Source organism: Epinephelus lanceolatus, chromosome 16, assembly GCF_041903045.1.
Source record: "Epinephelus lanceolatus isolate andai-2023 chromosome 16, ASM4190304v1, whole genome shotgun sequence".
NCBI lineage: Eukaryota > Metazoa > Chordata > Actinopteri > Perciformes > Serranidae > Epinephelus > Epinephelus lanceolatus.
In genome coordinates this window covers 2961777-2985933 of record NC_135749.1, presented here as the reverse complement: position 1 = coordinate 2985933, position 24157 = coordinate 2961777, and the positions used below count along the sequence as shown (strand labels likewise).

The following is a 24157-nucleotide window of genomic DNA, read 5'->3' as shown; positions in this document are numbered from 1 at the left end:
TTAATATTTATATGTTTTTTTGCCCAATAAAATATCAAATGGTGATGATAATAGTCCATTTATTTTTATATTTATACATTATTTGTAAAAACATTTATTAACGCTATTTATTGTACAATTAAATAAATAATTAAATGGTTTAATTATTATTCCCTTGACACTTTTGGTCCTCCACACAACAAGAAACTGAGCATAAAAATAAATGCCAGTTTTTGTTTAAGACAATAAATGAATTATGACTATTGTATTTGGATTTAAAAAGCTTGTGAGAGTCATGGGGAACATGGGCTGGACTGAAAGACAGAATGACATGAAGAAATACACCTAAGGGACATCACTCAGAGACTATACTGTTACAGTCAACAGTTTAATACGAAAGAGGATGAATTAATTTTCTATGAACAATGAGGATACCTGACCTCCATCTCCCCGGGGAGCTACGCTTATGTTTCAGACCTGAAAAGCAACACGCATCACTTCCTGTGTGCTTGTAGGATTTCTCCTGGGATGTAACAGATAGCAGTGGTGAATTAAATCTCTGTTATATGTGTTAAATTAGTCTGTGACTGGTATTTATTTATATGACATATCAGTGTAGGACTGAGTAAGGGAGGTACGCTGTGTCTCTCTCTACTAAATAATGCAGAACATGCCTGAGAGGCTGAGCAGCACTGAAGACGCAGCGACAGACACAATAATTATCACAATGTCTGTTATGCATTTTATGGATTTTCTTACTGTTATGTTCCCATTTTGAACCCCACACATGATTACGTCCTTTAAATAATTTCATTTTGGAGGCAGTGAAACTTACAGTCGTGCCACTACATTTATTAAACTGAATACACAGACAGTAATAAGACAGAGAGCAGCAGAGACTACAGGATGGAGAGTCGTGTGGACAGATTGGACCATACCTTCCAGACTGCTGAGTTCCACCACAGGGCTGACCTCTGGCTCTGGACGAACCCCCGGTCCTCTGGGTCCCTCTCCCACATGGAGGACGAGCACTCCTCGTAGAAGTGGTGCAGATAGGAACGAACCCCAAACTGAAGACAGCTGGAACCCGCCTGGAAGGATGTCATGCATAAAATCCTCAGTCATTACATCTGCTAGTTAACACTTTAGATCACAGCCCGCAAAATATAGTGCAATTATTCAGTACAAACAGAGTATCAGTGAAATGTATATGTACCTGTACTGGCATGAATATGTACGAACAAAAGGTAAAGGGAAGAGGGGGTAATTTCGGGCTTAAGATCACTAAGTGAACCTCTTTATTAAATATGGAGTGCACTGATACTATTACTGCGTAACAAGACAAAAACTAGAATTTCCTCCTTGCAGTTGTACGCCTCCATGCGTCAGTCAAGTCTCCATCCATGTCAGTGAAAACATGGATGCTTCACACACAGAAGATCTACATAATCAGCACAGTTTCAAGATTAGAGTCACCAATTCAGTATCTGACCAAATGTCTCCCCTTCTGTTCCTGAGATATGACGTTAAAACATGATGATGTCACAGTCAAGCTGACCTTTGACCTTTTGACCTTCATTATTTTGTCCTGTTAGACATTTGTGCCAAGTTTGTCATAATTAGTGCATGAATAATTGAGTTATGGCCAAAAAAATGTTTTGTGAGGTCGTAATGAACCTTAGACCAAAACATTCTAATCAGTTTATTCTTCAAGTGGACGTTTGTGCCAAATTTGAAGAAATTCCCTTCAGGTATCTTGAGATATTGAGTTCACAAGGAAGGGACGAATGGATGTCCCACAAATATAATGCCTTTGGCCACGGCCATCACCGGCCAGTGAACTTTGAACTTTTAGTAAACGCTAAGGCATTTGTTCGTCATCACCATATTTCCTTTCCTAAACCAAACACTAGCCCTTTTTAAACAGGAGTTGTGCAAATTTGCAGGAAAGCCCAATCAGTCTTTTTTCAGCATTGGCAGTATAAAAACAAAATCGGGGAGTGCAGCAAAATGCCGCCTACCTACTTTTGTTTATACAGAATGTGCCTTTTTCGGGGCAATGGGGGGCGTGAGCAAGTAACAAAACGTGTAGCTCAGCGTGTGACGTAAACAGTGACGTGGGAGGGAAGCCGCGGCTGTTCAGTCCTTCAGCGATTCTCTCGTAAGCCGGCCCGTCCTTCACCGTCCCCGTCATCTGACGGTTAATGGCCTCTTCGTTTGCGAGGACAAGGAGGGCGCACAATTCCTTGTCTCCCCAGTTGCTCATCTTTACAGCGTCTGTCAGGTTTGTGTTTCCCTCTTGTTACTAGCTGCTCGCTAATTCCTGCTATCAGCTGTTTCCTGTTTATCCACCGCCAGTGGCTCGCACGTGCAGCGTCATCATCAGCTCCTCCCACAAGTCATCAACAGCCCCTCCCGTTGCAGAAGGCCGCCTCGGTCTGTTTAAAATAAAAGGGTTCCACCAATATGTCTACCCTACGAGGTGGAAAATTGGGCACCTCGGATCAACTCGCCAATCCGGCTCTGTGTGTCTAAACGCTCGCAGCTTGCCGGCAAAACGGCCCAACATTTGCGGAAAATCTGGCAGTGTAAAAGGGGCTAGTAACTGAACTTGCCTAAACCTAACCTCCGTACATTTGTGATAATAAGGTAACGTAGCTTTAGGTATGTAACGTCCGTCATGGGGCGTTTGTTTGTAAGATATCATACAAACTGTTGTATGAGGATACGCTGCGGTAAACAACTATTATCACGACCACAAAGTGATGGAAATGTGGAACGCAGCTCCGTTATCTATGGGTAAAAGTCTTTGCGCACTGAGTCTGTGTCCGATGCATTTTTTTAGTTTGTCAAAAATCATAATGCACAGAAACCTTGCACACTGATTCTGATGCATTTTCTTTTTGTTCTGTGAGCTGCAAAAAATCGCAATATGAGACTAAATGAAAAGACAGATTTCCTCTCTTGCTTCTCTCCACTGGAGTTATTTATCCGTCACCATTTTTTTTGCATTTGGCACTGCAGCTGCAAGACGGAGTGAAGCTGTCCCCCATCTCTGTCTCTGTCTCTGTCTCTGTCTGTGTGCGGTCATCATCCACCTGAATATCACTATCTGACCTGCCGAACACGATCTATCTGAGTTCTGAAGTTATTCTGTGCGGCCCGTCTCTCTGTCTTGTCGAACAGCTCTTCAAAGGCTCTGATGGATATGAAACACGCCTGTTCCAAAAACTTTAATGACAGACTAAAGTCTGGGCGTCAGTGTGCAAACATGCAAACACGAGGTCGTATTCATTTTTAGAAATGTGACAATTTCTGACAAAAAAACGGACTCAGGGTGCAGAGGTCTTCAGTCTGGGGTATGTGGGCTGTAAAATAAAGCAGTTCCCTGTTTCATCCCTTTGACATTTTAAGTACTGTGTAGTTTCCAGGTTCGTTGGTACACAGAATATTTACAGAGAAATGTGTGGGCTGTAATCTGAAGTGCTATCAGAGCATATCACATGTCCTCTGCATCTGCTGTTTGTTGATCACACGACCAGCTGTAATAACATCATATAAAAACAGGTCATCACCCAGAGAAAGTGAAGCTCACCTCACTGCCGGAGGATTCTCCTCCTGAGCCGGAGACACAGGGCTCAGAGCACAGCGCCATCACACCTTGTACACCTACAGGAGCAGACAGTGGGTGATACATATTCAGAGTCCTGTGCAGTGTGATGTGTGTGCACATGTCAGGCTGTTGTAACACAAACACTGTTTATCTGCTGAATATGGATTTCCCTCAATAAAAGCCTCCATCCCTTCGGAGGCTGGTTATAAATCTGGGCCTGCGTCGTCAGGTCGCCCCAGTTATTGTTGCCGCATGTGAACGATTGACGGCTGCCGTGGCCCTGAGGTGGCTCTATTACCACCCACGGATGAGTCACACAGATGCGAGTGTGCGCACACTCTATTCTTCCTCACACGCATATATGCACACATGTCCCTCTGTTGTTATTCTCCCGGGGACGTTTGATTGATTTCTTTCATTCTCTGCCTTCAAACGGTTTCTCTTCGCGGCTCCACACGGCTGATCTCAGGCTGTACTGTACGCTGAGTTTAACCTGACTGCAATTTCAAACACGACCTCGACAAACAAATCAGTGCTCAGCAAAGGAGAACATCCTGCTCAGGATTGGGTTTCGATACGGCCAGAGTCTCGAACCTGACAGGATGAGCTGTTACCAAAGTCTGTCCAATAAAATCCAGCTCTCTGTGAGTCCATGTGGTTCGTGTTTGGGAGCCTTGGCCTCCTCGTGAATGGAAGTTGCAGGCAAATCAACACTATTAAAAACACGGGAAAGTAAACTTCTTCTGCAACTAGAGATCCTGTGTGAGACTGCACAGAGTTGAAAAAACACAGAACATCCAAACTCTTCAATTTCAGGTGATCGTCAGGAGTTTGTCGTGTCTGACTTTCTTCGCTCCACCTTACTGAGCGAAGCTTTTAGAGACAGCATTTAAAGTCTTGTAGGGAGAAACTGAATGTGTCCAGACTCCAACAAATTATAGCACTGACATCCCATTTATTTTGGCTGGGTTAGAGTTTCCTTATAAAAGAAGCAATCTGACCTTTCAGGTTCTATTCGTGCTGAATGTCAACACAATTAGAGGAGTGAATACACAGCAGAGTCTTTAACATGAGTTCAACGGACAACTTTAACTTTCTGTGACTTTATTTCTAATCCTGCTTTTAAGTGAAAGTGTGCAGCTCTGATTAGTGACCTTTCTACTGCATGACATCTTCTCACTGATACAGTCACTGCTTACTTCTCACAGCACTAATTACCTCTCATAATATAAGATATAATTATGATTAAACTACCTGTCAGTGTTAAAATTAACTCTATTTTGATAAGCTGTGACATTAATATGGTGTGTACACATTCATGTGGCAGTCATACCTGGATCCTATAAGGGACCAGATATAACAAATACAAAAGTATATTTATACTTTGATTTAAATGCCATTTGAAAGTGTTAATTGACTCGCAGTTTGACATTTGACCATTGTGATGAATTAGATTATATGTTTACAACATATCTTAGAGCTGGTCACGATATAGCACTGATACTGATGTAACTTTGATATGGGTTACAATATTATTTCCTGTGTTCTGTTTTTATGACCATAAATCACACCCAGTGGGAGAAAGTAACTAAATACATTTACTGTAGTACTTCACTTGAGTACTATTTTGAGGTGCTTGTACTTTACTTTAGTGTTTCCAATTTATGCAACTTTAAACGTCTACTACAGTTCAGAGGGAGATGTGTTTTTTATCCCACTGAATTTATCTAAGAGTGCTTCCACACCTGCTCTGTTTGGTTCAGTTCAATCAAACTCAGGTTCGTTTGCCCCTCAGCCTGTTGCATGCATTGTCTGTTTTCAAAATACACTTCTGTTTTCACAGGAAATGTACAGTTTGCATACAGTCTCTTTCAAAATAAAATCACTACGTCAGCACAACACTGTGAGTTGAGGTTTTTTTTTCCTCCAACAACAAACACACATGGTTGGGTTTAGGACAAAAGAACAGAGTTTGACTTTAGAATCTTACGGGACATGAACACCGCCCTCTTGGGTGAACGCTGGTGTTTCTTGGACCCATCCCCCTCCCACCTCTCCTACTTGGACTTTCACTAAACTTACTTTACTTTTCGCTAAACTATAACGGCAACCGGCTGCGTATAATGCCGACATAATAGGACGCCTTTTTCGTTGGTTTGGGATGCCGCATGTTACTGTCCAAGCGCTGGATTTCGACGACTTCAGAGTGAGACTGGGCTTGAAATACACACACATGCACAAACAGATCAAGTGCCTTGCTCAGGGGCACCTCGGCAGTGGCCTGGCCTCTCCAGCTACCAGTCCACACTCCTTACTTGGTCCATATGGGGACTTGAGCTGGCGAACCTCCAGTTCCCAACCCCTGTGGACTGAGCTGCTGCTGCCTCAACACTGCCTATGAATACATACGTCATACAACCCACCTCAAAAAATCTGAACTGTCCCTTTAACATGAAGTCTCTGCCAACTTCTTTCACCACAGCTGTTTAATATGCAGTTAATTAGGCTTTTAAATAAAATACACGGAGCACTGACTGGTGACAGAATATTATTTAGGCTTTATGATGCTCTAAAGCACAAACTCATTGATCTTTATCACTAATGTCACTTATTTATGTTTTTATTATGTGTTAAAAATTGATTTGTATTTTTTTAAGATCATAAAACATCAAACTTTGTCTAAGCTCTGACATGTGTCCTGTCCTGGTGCAGTAGTACAAATGTCTCAGCCCCACAGAGGCAGTTAAAGCAGAGAGCTGTCCATGGTGCTGTGAGTTTGACCCAACTTTGCTCCGGACCATCACACAGGTTCAAACAGACTGAACTCATTGGATCCTAAAGAAACTAAAAACGGCACCATCTTCACTGTCTGTCACACACTCTAGTTTCTAATTTAATTTGCCTTCCTACACTAACAGCCTACAATATATCGGATATTGAACACACCGTCTCTCAACAGGCACAGTCAAACAGCACGGTGGTGATTCCACCTCAGCACACAGTAACCGGCAGCACCGAGCTGAGCACCGGTGAGTCATCGCGGCAGCAGCCTCGGTCCATGTCTCACTTTTCTCCATCGCAGCTCACCTACAGCGGCTCTCCTCCTCCTCCTCCTCCTCCCTCCTTCCCTCCCTCCATCTGCACCTCTATCCTCCTCTGTCCCCCCTCACCACACACGGGCTCAGCCTTACCCCCTGCCCGGAGTGCTCGCTCTGCTCACTGGGGATCCATGTGAGGTCGGACCGGTGAATCTCCAACGCTGCCTGTCGCTGATGTGAAGCAGCCCGACGGAGTCACTGAGCATGCGCACATCTGGAGGGAACCGTGTAACCTCCTGATAACATATGACATCTGTCTGTTAACCATCAGTCTGTCTGTTAACCATCAGCCTGTCTGTTAACCATCAGCCTGTCTGTCTCAGATTGTTACCCTACTTTTTTAAAGTTGAACCAGTTTTCAGGGTGTAGTTCTTTACTTCTCGTTTGTTTATTTTTTGTTTGGTTTTTTTTGGAAGTTGAACCAATGGATTTATTTCCTTTTATTTTTGTTAAATGATTCATGGGGTGACTGGATAACACTTACAGGAGTTTTTCAGCATTCATTTTTTATTTTCATTTTTTTTACATTTTCATGTTTTAGTTAGTTTAGTTTTCAGACTTGGAACTACTTAAAAATATGCTTGCACAAGTTACCTTAATTTTTTTCAAACAATTTTTTACCTTTATTTTTTATTTATTTATATATTTTTTGGAAGGTTTAACCAATGGATTTTTTTAAAAATTCTATTTCATTTATGGGGTTAGTGGTTAACACTTAAAATAAATAAGTTTTTCAGCATAAAAAACAAGTTTTTTTTGTTTTTTTTTTTTTACATTAACATGTTTTAGTCAGTTGACAACTAATTTTTGGATGTTGGTCAAATCCAAAACATATTTAACATTTCTGAGCAGAGTTGAATTAAAATAAATAAATCAGAATATCTTAAATATGATATGATATGAATATGAAATGATTTGACCACTAAAATTCGCCACAACTTCTGGATAGATATTAAGTTGGTTCAACTTAATCAAGTTTTTCGAGGTCAAAGCAAATCACATACTGAACTTATTCAGTTTGTCAGATTCTAAAGACTCATTGGACTGAATCTAAAATGCCAGAGTGGGAACTACTTAAAAAGATGCTAACTGTTACCTAAATTTTTTTATTTATTTATTTTTTATTTTTTTGTGAAATGATTGTGAAATTATTCATTTTTAGCAGAGTTGAATTAAAATAAATAAATTAGAATATCATAAATAAAATAATTTGACCACTAAATATCACCACAACTTTTGGATAAATATTAAGTTGCTTCAACTTAATTAAACCTTTCAAGGTCAAAGCAGATCACGTATGTGATACCAAACCAATTGAGTTTGTTCGATTATAACATATAGGACTGACTCACTAATGCCAGAGTTGGAATTATTTACCTTAATTTTTTTTTTTAGCTGAACCAATGCACATTTTTTGTGGTAAAATGATTCATGTGATTAGTAGATAACTCTTCAAATACAGACATTCTTCAGCATTAAAAAAAAGATGTTTGTTTCATTAACGTCAGCTGACAACTTACTTTAAGAAGTTGGTCAAAATAAAAAAGAAACATTTTGACATTTTTGAGTAGGACTGAATCAAAATAAATAAGTTAGAATAGGGATGTCGTATGCTGTAAAGCCCTGTGAGGCAAATTGTGATTTGTGATATTGGGCTTTATAAATAAAATTGATTGAATTGATTGATTAAATAAAATAGTTTGACCACTTAATATCAACACAACTTTTGGATAAATATTAAGTTGGTTCAACATTAAACCCTCTGCAGTCAAAGCAAATCACATTATGTAATACTGAACTAATTGAATTTGTCAGATTATAAAAACTCATAGGACTGACTCACTAATGCCAGAGTTGGAACTACTTAAAAATATAAGAATGCAAATTGTTACCTTAATTTTTTAAAGTTGCACCAGTGGATTCTTTTTTAGAACGTACTTCTTTACTTTTGACTTCTAAACAAAGGTCATTTTGGGGTAAGGGTTTCCCCCCCTAATCGCACATACACATTCAGAGCAGATGGTTGTAATATATCTGATGATTACATGTGAACGAACATCCTAGAAAACTAATGTTTAGACATAAATTATATAAAAAATATCATGTTCAGAAGCAGAAATGTGCGCTTCTTTGTGCGATGCTGTGACATAATGGCCCCACATTTTGAGTCCTGACCTTGATCCACTAAGTATATAACGGTATATTTTTAATATGATATTTGTATGTCCCAAGAGATCACTAAAAACCTAAAATGATAACTATTGCTATTTTCCTTGGGTCAAACCACAGACTGACTGGACGATCCTGGAAGCATCCACACCAGCGAATCAGTAACCAGATAATTTATATATTAAAAATACAAGTTGGTCCAGATTGAGTCACTTTATTCCTCAGTTCACCATTTTTGTCCATCACACAATATAACACTCACAGCAACACTTTAAAATACTATAGGAAAATAAGATGTATGTCAATATACCACAGGAGATTAAAGCCCCTCAGCTCATCAGTGGGTACCAAGGAGTCACCTCCTGCCTAAAGGAGTATTTAGCAGCATCATATAAAAGCCAGATTAAAGCTGCCTATATATTTATAACCCTTCTTATAGTGTCTGTCTCTGTTGTCAGTTATTCAGCTGGGATGAGCCGTCTGAAACTTTCCCCCCCTGGCACATTCTGCACCTGTCTAGATATTATCCCTTTGAAGTTCGTTTAGTGTGAAGGGGTTTTGGTGTTTGGCCACAGGTGCTTTTAAATTGGCTCAAACTTTTCTTCAGTGACCTCATCTTGAACCCTTGTGTTCTGCAAACTCCCTCTAAGTAACAAGCCACACCACTCTTCCCCAAACTGCCCACCTGTTAACCTGTTTCAACATGACAATGACCCCGTGTGGATGGCCACAAAGAAATTGGTGTCTGGGTTTGGTGGAAAAAATTTGACACCGACTTCAACACCCTCTGACACCTTTGGATGAGTTGCGATCCACGCAGCCAAACATTAGTGGCTGACCTCACTGTTGTTTGACGGGAGCAAATCACTGCAGCCACAGCCCAATTTTTATTTTTATTTTTTTTTGTGTGGAAAGCCTTTAAAGAAAAGTGATGACTGTTAAAGACCACTCCACCGATTTTACAAACAAAATGGATGAGCAATAATTTTTTAAAGTTAAACAAAGACAAAAATGAAATCCTGCTTGTCGGCCCTAAAACAAAAAGAGAAATGCTGCTTAATAATCTGGAGAATTTAACTCCCTGGATTAAATCTGAGCTGACAAGTCTTGGCGTGATCTTTGATTCAGACATTAAACACACATTAAACACACATTAAACATGGCTTAATAGAGACAGTTTCAAACACAAATCAGCTTCACTATAACTTGCAGCATTCACAGACAAACACTTGTCTTTATCTGGACACATTTTCCCCACAAATACAACATGCTAACGTTATTAGCACAAGCCTATGGCATTTCACATTGTATAAATTAGCCTAGCAGCTAGCAGAGATTTCCTCTGCTCATATGAAGCCAGGATAAATCACACACAAGACTTAAAATGCTATTTTTGTGGAGGCTTTATTGTCTTCACAATTTATTGTTTCTTATCTGTGAAATTAAAGTAAATCAAAGCTTTGTTTCCACTGAGGGAAATGGTTTCAGCTTACAGAGACAGACAGGAGGTCTGCGTCACTGTGACACTGTGGAGTTACATTTCTGGGGAGGTGCACATCAGGTTACAGTGTAGGGTACGGCGTAGGCTCTACATCGATGCAGAGCCTACGCCGTAGGTACGGTGTTGATTCATCGCAGAAGTATAAATCCTGCTTAAGTCAACATCTCTGAATCATCATTAGCAACCCTTATGTGGGGCCCCACAGGGTTCAGTCTTGGGACTCATTTAGTTTGATACATTTTTTTTGTTTCTGTCTAGAAACATTCTTCTTACCTTAACTTTTTCTATTGTTGTATTTGAATGTGTATGTTTTATCAATTAAGATGGCTCCTTTTATTCCACATCCTTAGTGTTGAGTATTATGAAGTGAGCACAACATCCTCTGGGACTATTACAGAAATACTATAATGGTTTCTCATTTTGAAGCTAAGTTTTTGTCTAAAAGTATAATAAAGGCCACATCAATCAGACTGAGAATTCTTTTATAAACTCAATGTCTAAATTCAGCACAGGAGAAAATAAATGCAGAGGCGTTTTATCTCCGTGCAGTAGACCTTCAGTTTCACGGTTGAGTCCTTTTAACTCTTCACCAACAACGAGGTAAATATTGTAAGGTAAGGTAAGTTTTTGTACAACTCCGGAGTCTCTAAACTGTCCATCAAATGCCAATCTGACAGGATAGTCTCCTTAAATTGAGTGCTGCATTCAGCAGCTGTCAGTGGCTGATAATGCCTCCGGGAACGCAAACTAAAAAAGCCTCTGTAAGCGGTACCTCTCATTAAAGGCAGGCTCGCTTCAAGGCACGGTCCGTCTCTGAAATAATGTTAAAAGAAACAACCTCACACACACACACACACACACACACAGTCAGTTATGCGCCAATATGTGTTCTGTAAATATTTCAGTGTTTCCTGAAGATGCATTATTTATGCAGACTGTCACAACAGATCCCAAATGAAAAGAAAACAAATACTGTCATTTTCACATATTTATCCGATCTGTGTTTGAAAGAACATTTGCTACCAGGCAGAATAAGTGTGTGTGTGTGTGTGTGTGTATGCACGGGGGTGGTGGTTCATCATCCCTGCATATTTGTTATTTGGACACAGTATGGTGAGCCATAAAAGGCAGGATAAGACTGTTTCCAAGGTGCCCTTCTGAAAGAAAGACATGGAAAACTGGTCTTGTTTGTCATTCACCTACACACACACACACACACACACACACACACGCACACACACACACACACACACACACACACACACACAGGTTTTTGTGTGACCAAGCTGTGCTCTATCACAGAGCGAACAGAATTTCCATGGTTACGAGTCCAGCAAGGTCAGACACAGGAAGTGAGAGCTAGGTGTTGATTGGCTGTTAGATAATTACACTTCCCTTTAAGATGATGTGCAAACAGGATTTTTTTTTCATCTACTCTATTTAGAAGCTGTTGTAAAGCATTATCAGTCATTTCAGCTGCACGCCTTGCTGCCCTTATTACTTCCTTTATTCACCAGCTCGGGAGGGTTATCCTTTAGTGTGATAAATTATGCATTGTGCTTGTCTGGTATCTTAAAAATAACCTGTGCATCAGCCCACACCAGCCCATAAAGCCACTGTCAATATGGTGGAACATCCGAGCCATCATGTTAATTAGCAGCGAAAAGCCTTTCATTTATTGGCTCGTCAGAAAGAACGAGTGAAGCATTTTCCAAAGCCACAGTATTTAGGCTTGATGACTGAGGAGACAGTTTCAGTCTTTTTATTTTCTCCATCTGTCTAATCCTTGTCAGGGTGGTGGGATGGTGGCCGCTATCCCAGCATGCACTGGAAGACACTTCATGACAAGTTGGCAGTTCAGTGGAGTGCTAATAGAGATTTAGAGACATCTACACTGATGGACAAAGTTTCAGTCCACCTCCTGTTCCTTGTTACCCTTCTGCCTTTCTTTTTACTTTGTTTGGGAAAAACACTTTTACATTTGAAACATAAAACTGTTATTTTTGCCAAGTTGCGTGAGATCGATATACTCTCATGTCTGTACAGTAGAGAAGCCACTGGCCTTTGCACGCTGAGTCCGTTTTTTTTTTTTTTTTGGATGCGTTATTTTATTCCGTCATTACACAAAGAAACCTTACACACTGATTCAGATGAGTTTTATTCTTCTATTTGTTGTGAAAATTCACAATATGTGACATAATGAAAAGACACATTTCCTCCTTTGCCTCTCTCCACTGGAGTTACCTGTCTGACAGTCACCTCTCCCTCCCTGTCTTTCATTTGGCTGTGGCTACATGAAGGGGCGGAGCTGTCCTCCACGTTCTGTGTGCGGTCCACACCCTCCTCTTCTTCATCATCATCCACCTGAATATTACTGACCTGTTAAAGTAGCTGTCTGAGTTAAGACATGATTCTGTGCACCTCAAACGTCTCTAAAGGCTCTGACGGATGTAAAAAGCGCAGAAAATGGAAAGTTTTGGACTTGTGATTGACACAACTTGAAGTCATATTTATTTTTAGACGTGTGACAATGTCGGACAAAAGAAAAAGGGACTCAGTGTGCAAAAGCCTTAAGACTGGAAACAGGTAAACAGCTGGCCTGGCTGTGTCGGAGCATGACAGGTTTGATGCTTAGTTGTTGACACACAGCTGAAATGATCAACAGCACTAAAGGCAGGGAGACCATTTTGATATTTAGATGAAAGCTGACTAAATGCTAATGAATAAAAGGGCCTATCTCACTGGAGAAACTCTAGGAGTCTTTAGGGAACGTCACTGCAAAACTCTCCTTGGTGTCCATTTTGACACATTTGTGCACCACTCCATAATGTCACCTCTCCCAGATAAATTATAACGAAGGACACTTTATAGATGTGGAGTCCTAGGCTGGTTTAAAATAATTCTTTATTTGTGTAATTATGGCTTTTATAAAGAGAGTGAAGAACAGTTCATCATCTCATAGTAAACAGCTCAGTGTTAAGTCTCATTTATGTTGTGTTTTTAAAAAATAGCTGTTGTGCTGGCAGACAGTCGCTGGGCCTTGATGTCTGGCAGTCTGATTTCATCATGCAGAGGTGAGCGTGACTTCATCTAAAGTGGGCTGGATCAATGGTAGACGCTGGTCACTCTGTTGCCAGGCTGCACTCTAAGCTAAGCTAAGCTAAGCTAAGCTAGGTGGTTGCTGGTTAGAGCAACATATTTATCACTGATCTTCCATCTAACTCCTGGAAAGAAAACAAAAATGTCAAACTGCTTCTTTAAATTCACTCAGTGCCTCCGTCTCCTTCTCTCTCCCATCTCAAACACATGTTTAATAAGCTTACATTTCCACAGCGTGTTAAAAGCCTACCTATTTTCCTTTTCTCCTCTGTATCTTAAATCCAGGCATACCTTATGGATTCACAAAAGACATATTAAAACTCAAAATCATTCTGTCGTTCTATCTCAAATGCTGCCTCTGACTTATCTTTTAATTGCACTAAAGGCTTGCTAACTCAAATCCCCTTTCTTTTCTCCCTTGTGTCATATCTCTCTTAAATTCAAGCATACAGTCAGGATACATCAACCTATCTTAAATACAGGCACACCTTCATAATTGTATAATTAAAAGCTGGTTAAACTCACTCTGCTGCGCTCTATCTCTTTGTTAAAAGCAGGTATTGGAGGCGGACAGTTATGGACGCACCAGAGCTGCATCAAAGCCTCATATTATTTTGTTATCTTCAGTGTAACTGTGCTTTTAGTAAGCACACATTTTAATTGCACAATAAAGCCTGTGTAAAGCACAAATTTCCTCTCCCTCTGTATATTATATGAGGCGGAGCGGCTGCAGCGCTGCAGGCGGGGTGATGGCAGTGCACAGTTCAGAAGGTCACTGGATGTGTTTGTGGGTGCGGGGCCGGGGAATGGCTCTGTTACATCACGCAGGGCGTCAGATAATGGCACATTAACATGAATAATGCACCCCATGTTGACAAGCGGAGGGGAACACACAGAGTCTAAATATTCTATAAGGAGAGGAATTCATAGAATAGAATAGCACTTTGGGAACTAATGGGCCGTCAGGTGTCACATCCTATGATGAAGAGGCAGAGGAGTGTGTGCATGTGTCTGGGTGTTTGTGTGGATGTGTTGATGTGCGCCTGCATGACCGTACCGCTCGTTATTGTTCAATATGGGTTATAAAACCTTTTCTCAAAAAGCCTTTTTAAATGCATCCTCATTTTGGGCTCTGTGCTTCTCACTTGTGCTTGTCAGGAGGGAAAAATCTGTTTTTGAAAATACTGAAAGTAGTGCATGTGGGGTATACGCTGTAATTAGATTTCCAGACAGTGGAAGTCTGGAGGAGACATAAGGCAAAAATAAAGCTGTCACAATATGTCCATACTTTTTCGAGACGTAGACAGTTACTTCTATTGAAAAATGTTTTGACTGGAGCTCTGATTGATTTGTTTTCTGTGGTCGGCGGTGGAATATCTATAATAGAGTTTTTACTGAGGTACTCCATTACAAGTTAAAGTCTCTGATATTCAGAGCTGCTGCAGTAAAAATCAGCAAAATAAATCAAAAGTTATCATTTAGGTAGAATTACTAGCTATAATTTATTAGAATGTTAAAATTATTACTGACTTTCCAGTGTATTTTCGCTATGTCACTGTGTTTCCAGCAGCTATTTTAGCGGCCTGTCCCAGTATTTCCAGTGGATTTTCAGCAACCCGTTGCAGTATTCCCAGCGGCTTTTTTAGTGACCAGTCACTTTGTGTTTCCAGCAGCTATTCTAGCGACCTGTCAGCATGTTTCCAGCGAATTTTTAGCAACCTGGCGCTGTATTTCCAGCAGTTTTTTTAGCACCGTGTTGCTGTGCTTCCAGCAGATTTTTAAGCAACCAGTTGCTGTATTTCCAGCGTTTTTTTTAGCAACCCGTCCCAGTATTTCCAGTGGCTATTTTACTGACCAGTCGCTGTGTTTCCAGCAGCTATTTTAGCGACCCGTCACTGTGTTTTCAGCAAATTTTCAGCAACCCGGTGCTGTATTTCCAGCGGCTTTTTTAGCTACCCGTTGCTGTGTTTCCAGCAGATTTTTAAGCAACTGGTTGCTGTATTTCCAGCAGCTTTTTAGCACCCTGTTGCTGTGCTTCCAGCAGATTTTTAAGCAACCAGTTGCTGTATTTCCAATGGCTTTTTTAGCGACCCATCCCAGTATTTCCAGCGGATATTTTAGTGACCAGTCGCTGTGTTTCCAGCAGCTATTTTAGCGACCCGTCACCGTGTTTCCAGTGGATTTTCAGCAACCCAGCGCTGTATTTCCAACAGCTTTTTTAGCGACCTGTTGCTGTGTTTCCAGCAGCTATTCTAGCGACCTGTCAACATGTTTTCAGTGAATTTTTAGCAACCCGGCGCTGTATTTCCAGCAGCTTTTTAGCACCCTGTTCCTGTGCTTCCAGTAGATTTTTAAGCAACTGGTTGCTGTATTTCCAGCAGCTTTTTTAGTGACCAGTCACTTTGTGTTTCCAGCAGCTATTCTAGCAACCTGTCAACATGTTTCCAGCGAATTTTTAGCAACCCTGCGCTGTATTTCCAGCAGCTTTTTAGCACCCTGTTGCTGTGCTTCCAGTAGATTTTTAAGCAACTGGTTGCTGTATTTCCAGCAGCTATTTTAACGACCTGTCACCGTGTTTCCAACGGCTTTTTCGCGACCCATCGCAGTATTTCCAGCAGCTATTTTACTGACCTGTCCCTGCTTTTCCAGCGGATTTTGTGATTTTTATGCCTTATCTAACCACACCATCACCCCAGGGTTGTTATGAAGGTTTCAGTGTATCCACTACAAAGTAATACACAAATGCAGCGTATCCATGATCTGTAGAAATGCACAATGCCACCATTTTGTATAGAGACTGGCTTGTCCTGAATTAAAAGCAGGCCTGGGCCCTCCATGTCTTTACATCATTTGTGACACCTTTTACACATCACACTGATTTCAGTCATCATCAAAGTGATCTGAAAGTAGGATAAAATCATCATTAACAATTCCAGCCATGTTTCAGCTGCAGGGGAAAATGTTTTACATATCCTGTTAGATTCTGCATGTTCCAGGATGAAACCCTGAAGCGTGGCTCCTCCTCATCTTTCGCCCCAAGAGGATAAATTTCATCATTTATCCACTGATTATCATTTTAATACACTATATTAACGTTTTCAGATGTGAGGCCATCCTGGGAACAAATCCACTTACATAATCCTGCTCAGGATGGAGCTCTATCTGTCTATCTATCTATATGATTCGATGTACAGTATTACCCAGCTCACGTCTCATCTCTGGCATCCCAGACAGACTGACCCACTTCTCTTCCCTTACCTGGAACAGACTGTGCCTGGAGGGGAGGCTGGCCACGACATAAGGCCGCTGCAGAGCTGACTGGTTCAGGGGTCCATCTCAATGGGCTCCTTTAACTCCCCGTCTTCCCTCAAGTCATTACAGCGGCAGATAGCAGACAGAGGGAATGGATGGGTTTCATTCCAGCGCGGCGCTTCTACTTGTCTGATCATTCAAGGTCATATCGAGCAGATCAATAAGACTACACTGATGTATGGGGAAGTGGATAACATGTGTGTGTGTGTGTGTGTGTCTGGAGGAGGGGGGGTTTACAGACACACACCTGCACAGGGTCAGACACAGTGTGTTATCTCAGTTCCCACATCTGACACTAGATGTCAGTGGAGCGTAGCTCAGGGCTTTTTGTTCACTGGAGTTTATCAGTGCAGGATCCTTTGTTTCTTTAGTCTTCACACAGCAGAATAACAGCATACATATTTGAAGCCATATAACGTGTTTATCTATTAAAGACCTCACATGCAGCAGCTTCACTCAGAGCTTGATGAGGTAATGAAGAAAAAAGAACGTGCCAGTGGGATGCGTTCACACTTTGCTTGATGTGTCAAATTCTCAAGTTTATTTTTCCTCCTACACATACATACATAAAACTTACTTAATCACTTCGTCTGAGGTCATTCACGGAGCAGCGTTGTTTTCCGGCACAACTACATAAATATTTAAAAGCCATATCACGTCTTTAAGCATTAAATACCCTCCATACGGCGGCTTCAAAGATACCTTGAATGCACCAGTGGTTTCCATGAGGCTAAGTGTGTCATCAATATGAAACTTTCATTTAAGATGGTGTCTGCTGTCACGCTGCGACTCATCAAAGTCTCACAATATGGATCCACCAGTTTCAGTGTAATCACATTACAGCTGTGGAACATCACCATGTTGGGGTAAGGAATCATTATCATATCAATAACACCATTTGTCACCGATATAATTAGATAGCTGACTGTATGTCATTCCAAACTGGCACATATAAATTCTATCCCCAACCCCCCCCCCCACCACCACCTCCACCATTTCGCTCCCCAAGAAGTCATTAATGTATCCTAGTGTAATATTATCACATGGCTACATCCCTCTTCTCTATCTAATCTAATTCATCAGTCTAATAGGTCATAATTAATTGCTCCATTATTAATCGAGTGATGTCATACCTACATGCCTGGGGGTGAAATGAACTGTCTGTCACCAGGAACGCTGCCTTTGAGCGCGTGTGGCCGGTGTGTGTGCACTGGATGTGGCGATCAGAGTTTGAGCTTTTGGCTGGTGCGCGGCGCTCAGCGGTGTCAAAAGCTCATCAGACTCAGCCGTCTGAAGATCAAATTTATCACTGTTCGGTGTGACTGTGTGATTACTGCTGATTACCTCGGGTCAAAAGGTTCAAACATCATTGAGGAGGATATTACACCGCAGTGGGACATGAATATTTAACTGTCTCATTCTGGTGATGCTCTTCTCTTTGGCTAACTCAAGCCAGAGGAGATGATGATTAGCCTCGCAGACAGAGCTAACGACCTAGGATGGATTAGAGTGGATGGCCATTGAATATGGCGATGACATGGAGTGGACGGTCTCATCTATGTAAAGAAGTCAGCTGGAGGAGCGGCTGGCTTCCTTTAAAGCCATAATCCTGAAGGTTTTCATGAAAGCAAATTTCATTTTCAATACAATTTATGGCCTTTCTGCGTTTCGCTATGGAGGACTGAGTCCTAAGTGCACTTCTGCACTTCTGCTGCCCTCATCTTGACGTCTTGAATGGGTTTTTGGTTAGATGCCTAAAAACAGGCCTGTGGTAACACAAGGTCAGGATATTTTAATGTTTTGCTCTACAACAAAAAATATGTCAGTAAATACTCCTCTCATGAACTTTGTAGCTTTTACATGTCTTAAAAAAGGTGGTTGCTTTCAAGTTGCTAAGAGACAACAGAGTGTCATCGTGGTGGCAATGTGTGAGTCATGTGACTGTAGTGTTGGCTGTTTACAGCCTAACATTAGCTTTGCTTAAAACATCATAAAAGTGTTTTTTTTTTCATTTGTGAAGATTATCTTGCTGAACAACACATGTAGGTATTATAAACTTTGGTTACCACTGCAATAATTCCAATGGAAAAATGTTATTGGCTTTTTGTCAGTGGAAACAGGGCAAACTTTTGTGTCGGACTACAAAAAAACAAAAAAAAAACAAACTCAAAACATAATCGCTGCATCCCTCTACACACATTCAGTGTATTTACATTAAGTAATTAACTCTCTACACAGTAGTTTTAATTTTTAGTGGCAGGGTCCGCCACTCCTGTGTTGGAGTCCAATTGCCTACAGTACGTATGCATGAGGGACTCACAGGAAACAATGCAGCATGTAATCTAGAGTTACTTTTAGCAGTCTCTGATATTAGCCTGTTTGCTGTGTTTGCCTCCCCCAGAATTCTGGGGCCTGAGGTATAACACAGTGCCTAAAATGCAGTCTTTCGTTGACAAAAACTATGCCGAAATTTTTTTGTCAACAACCTTTTTTCCATGATGAAAATGAGACGATGACGACCTAAAAATATATCTTGATAACATCAAAAAGACGAAATCCATGTTTCATTTTCATTGGTGACGAGACGTGACAGAAATGTTCATGGTGGAATGTTGGACGTTGAAAGCTGAGAACTGCTGTTCAGGCTGGTAAACTCCAGTAAATAGTCTGCACCAGGATGTTGTGAGCTGTAATTCTGCAGTAAATAATCAGCCGTGTGTGTCTGACTGTGGATGGTGGAGCTGCTGAATAGATTTGTGGAGTTTGTTAGTTGCAGCGGTGGCTGTTAGCAGCTAACTCCACCTGCAGGACTCCACTCAGTCCGGACTGGAGAAGGTTTGTGGGTTGATGGTGTTTGACAGGCAGGTAGGAGGCTCAGTTATCTGTGAGTGTAGCTGTGCTGTAAGTAAACAGTCTGAACTCAGATCAGTTTTCTCTGACAGAGAGCTGATGGGATCACATTTGGAGTTGTATCTTGACAACCTGGTCTCAGTTCGAAGTTGTTGAATACTGGCGCTTGGTCAGTCAGTACAACTTTAAATTGATATTCTCTAACGTCATGTAAATGTACTGAGTGACTTCTGGTGTCAGATACCGTTGATAAAAGCCGTCCTTTCACATCGGCATGATACATGGCCGGTCACCCGTATTCTGCCTGGCAGTGTCAGGGGGAAATGCTGCCAGACAACAAAGTAGGTTAAGAGGGTGAAAGTGCGATTAGGGTGGACTGGTCCAACAACAGACGACTTTCACCCAGGAGGCCAGTGTTTGCTTCCTGCATGAATGCCAAACTCTGTTCTTTTGGAATAATCTTGGACAGTCTGCCACCCATTTGGCTGTTTAGGTGCCTTTTTTCTGATCTTGTTTTAATTGACTGTACATGCTTTCACTATTCATCTACACCTTGGCATGTTTACTCTCAGCTCATTAACTGTTATTGTTGTTTGTTGTTTTGAATTCTTCCATTTCTGTTTCAGTTGATATGCATGATTGTTCTTGTTTGATATCAATTGTTTTAATGTCTTTGTTCATGCTCGGCATCACTGTAAATTAAGGTCTCCCTCAATTGATTTCCCGAGTCTAAAATAAATGTTTGAATGAATGAATAGTTTAACGATACCCGGTGGCGTCAGGGGGAAGCACGGCAGGATAAGGACGAGAGTTAAGGTGGCTAAATGCGAGTGGGGTGGGAGCGGTGGTGGATGGGTCCAATGAACACCGAGAGCAGTGTTCGCATAACATTCCAAGGCCAACCACGTGTGTTTGTTGTTAAAGGGAAAAAAAAGTCAATGTGCAGTGTTGTACTGATGTAGTGCTTTTATTTTGAAAGAGATTGTATGCAAACTGTACATTTCCTGTGAAAACAGAAGTGTATTTTGAAAACAGACAATGCATGTAACAGGCTGAAGTTGACACGGCGTCCCAGAACGTCAACAACCAACACACCCAGGGTACCTTGGACGTCATATGTGGACGTGGAAAGTCCATGACCAAACGTGGACATGTGACGAGGTCACAGTGAGGATGATGATGGCGTATAAATATAAATCTATCCAAGACATGTGATGATGATGTCATGCACCTGCTAAATGAGGGCACTGGCACCTTTTTTGGTCCAGTTCAGGCACTGGTATTACACCAAACACCAGCGTTGCCATATCACCAGAAATTTAAATTGTAATGATAACTTCAGTGTTTGTATCCCAAAAATGTCTCAATGGGAAAAAAAAAATGAAAGAGTGAATATCACCAATTTTATTTGCTTTCTCCATTTCCCCAAAAATGTTTCAAATGTGCAAATGAGCCCTTCTTTCCTTAAATGATGATTCAACAGCAGCACTGGTTGAGTTTATAGCTAATTATAAAATTTCAAAGTATATTACTGCAACTTCTGGCAGAGCGCTTTGCTTTGCTTTGCTTTGCTGTGGGACTGCAGAGACACACCAACAGGCCAAAACAAACACACAGAGCTGCATCATGAAAACACACAGTTGGGAGAAGTTAAGACTGATGTTGGGCGTGCAGAGCTGCCTCACAGAGACGTATAGGAACATATTCATGCACACACAAACAGAAATGCATATTTTAACCACCCTGCCAACGCTGGCACTGTATCATTGTCAACCATCTGCCCCTTTGTTTCAAGCATCATTGTAACCTTTCCCAGAGTGTGTGTGTGTGTGTCTGTGTGTTTCTGCGAGTCGGTGTGTGTTATCACTGGCGTACACACATGCTTGTATATCCAGTGTGTGTTCTGGCTGCCAAACGTCCATTTGGTTGAGGAGGATTGCCAAGGTGAGGTGGAGGTCAATTCTACACAGCTGAATCATTGAACAGCACCGAGCCGAGCGGCTGCCAAGGCTGGCAAAGCAGCGCGTAACACAATGTCATCATCTGGGTACAAAAAATCTCAGTGAGGATTCGGCTTCTAAATGTTAAGGATGAGTAAAGATTCACAGCACATGACGCCTCGAGTTCCTTTTACATAAATTCGGCTTACTTACTTTCCAGACAGTTTGGTTCTCAGGCTGACTCTGATGTGAAATAAAAAAGATATTTCCTCGTCTCTGTTCACACAGAGTCGGTGGTCAAGGCTGGTTTTGTGTTTTTTTTTTTATTTTCCTGTGTGGGGCCAAAGATGCTCAGTCCCTACTGAGCGTTCCTGCTTTCATCCTTGGATCTGATCAATAATGGATGGAACTCCCACAGCCTCGCAGGCAGGGACTGCTTGGAAAAAACTTGGAAAAACCAGCCGCAATTCTGCCAGCCCTGGAGCGTCGCGCTGGAGACGGGGCAGCGCTTGGCCGCCAATTAGCACCAACATTTTACAGTCGCTTGCTGGGTGTGACTGTTTGGAGGCACGCTCAAAGACACACACACACACACACGAACACACGAACACTGACAGACACCTCTGGAGAGCCGCTGACCTACTCCCCTAACCACTTTATTGATCTGTGGGCCAAAGATGTGAAAGCCTATTGAGGTCATCATTAATGATTCATCATATCCAGAAAATGTCAAATGTGGCTTGGGAGCGTAAACAGGAATGCGTCAGATGTTATGGAGTCATAAACATGTGAGAGCTTTGAAGAAATCCTCCATGCGTCCATATAAATCATACATGTAAGAAGAGAGGATACCGAGTATAGAGACGGCTATCAGCTCGCTGTGATGCAAGCATTTCATCACCATTTGTTCTGATGCTGTCACTCACTTTTATCAGGACCCACAGAGCGCTATATGTTATTCTGAATAATCTTCCACTTGGCCCCGTCTCTGTCGTCTGCGCTGGCCTCCAGCGTGGTGCAGAGGACGGGAATCAATGGGACCAATATAAGAACAGTACAGTGCTTGCGTGTAAAAGCATACGGTCTTTGCTTATTTGATGCTTTTAGTCCACGCAGTTGTCCTTTGATAAATATTCTAGCACACAGACACACACACAGACATGTATATATACAATGCATTAGCTATTCCACAGAGACCCACACACATGCGAGCTATCCCACAGGGACAGATCGAATGAAGCAGCCGTGCACTCTGAGACATGCAATCGCTGTGGATTTTCAAACCTTTTAAATATATATACGCAGCCATATATTCAGCAAATACACTAAAATACCAAATAAACTCAGATGCGTGTCCTCCGTGGCCCCGCAGTGCGAAGGCTCCCCTGCAGTTCTTGGAATTACGTGATAAACCTCACAGTTGTTTTCCTACTGGACCGCTTGTGGAGGTTCTGTAATTTGGGGCCTTGCAGACAGGGGCTCCGGGGCCCCGCACAGAGGTCCATTCAAAAATTGAAAAGTTAGGATTTATGGGCCGGGCCGAGCACAGGCTGGCCTTTTGTGGGGGCCCCAGACAACACCCGAGCTGCGGACATAAATTTGACTTTATGAGGGGAACTCGCTCGGCTTTAAAAAACCTGAATGTCCACATGAGGCAGAGCTGATTATAACCGTCTCATTTTTACTCACTGTTCTCGTCCCTTTCACACCCAGCATCTCTTTGTTTACATCTAAACCATAATCCTTTCATTTATCAGTTGTGACATATTGTGTTGTTTTCCCAGCACATAGACAACAGATGAGATTTAAGACACATTAAACTGCAGCTCTGAGACACTGAGCATCATTTACAGCAGCAGACAAAGCAGATGGGTGATGTTTAGATAAGAACAAACCCAATAATACCACAAAGAAACATTCAAATATTGTGTATGTAGATAGAGTTTACTATATGTGGACTTGTTTGGATCTAAAGACGCCAAATGGAGCGTAACAGAGCCGACAAACAAAAAAAGACCCCAAGCAGACGTGTTATAAGACGTATTCAATAATATATTGTGTCTGATATGTTTTTCTTCTACAAACGAGTTTAATCATTTCACTAAAAATATTTCTCCCTAACTGGAACATCCACGTAACAAAGTGTACAAGCACAAGGCAGGCGTGCAGTGGTGGGATGTAACTAAACACATTTACTTGAGTATTTTCTTCTCAAGCCACTTTCTACTTTTACTCGACTTCATTTCAGAGGGAAATATTGTGCTCTTCACTTCTATCTGTACTTTACTTGAGTTTTACTTGAGATTTCTGTCAGCTTCCACTGTTACTCCACTACATCTCAAAAATAAAATGTATACTTTTACTCTGATACATTTCCCCTAATGCCTTGTTCCCACTTACGTATGTGACTGGTGTCTGCAGATCTGTAAACACACAGATGATGCCTCTAGTGTCCAACGACCGGAAGTGCATTTCTTTACAGATGGGTAGAAACCTGATAGAAACAACAGATAGGACAAAACAGAGGTCTTAGTTATTGGTCCTGAAGCTCAGAGAGAGAAACTCAACACTAAAACCTGTCAACAGGTGAAAAACC

At 41.5% G+C, this 24157-nt stretch overlaps 1 protein-coding gene across 3 annotated transcripts in view; it reads right to left on the bottom strand.

The window, feature by feature from the left end:
- nrsn1l (neurensin 1-like) overlaps positions 1 to 24157 on the bottom strand; it is a 176940-nt gene that overhangs the window by 4133 nt on the left and 148650 nt on the right. Inside the window, exons 4-6 of one of the 3 annotated variants that reach the window (XM_078175446.1) lie at positions 23962 to 24055; positions 3575 to 3648; positions 918 to 1070 (exon numbers count right to left, since the gene is read on the bottom strand). In XM_078175446.1, the coding sequence (XP_078031572.1) occupies positions 918 to 1070; positions 3575 to 3634 (213 nt within the window). In that variant the 5' untranslated portion in view covers positions 3635 to 3648; positions 23962 to 24055. Of the gene's footprint in view, positions 1 to 917; positions 1071 to 3574; positions 3649 to 6762; positions 7360 to 23961; positions 24056 to 24157 lie in introns of those variants that run through there. The other 2 variants (XM_078175447.1, XM_033636556.2) reach the window with 2 other exon arrangements.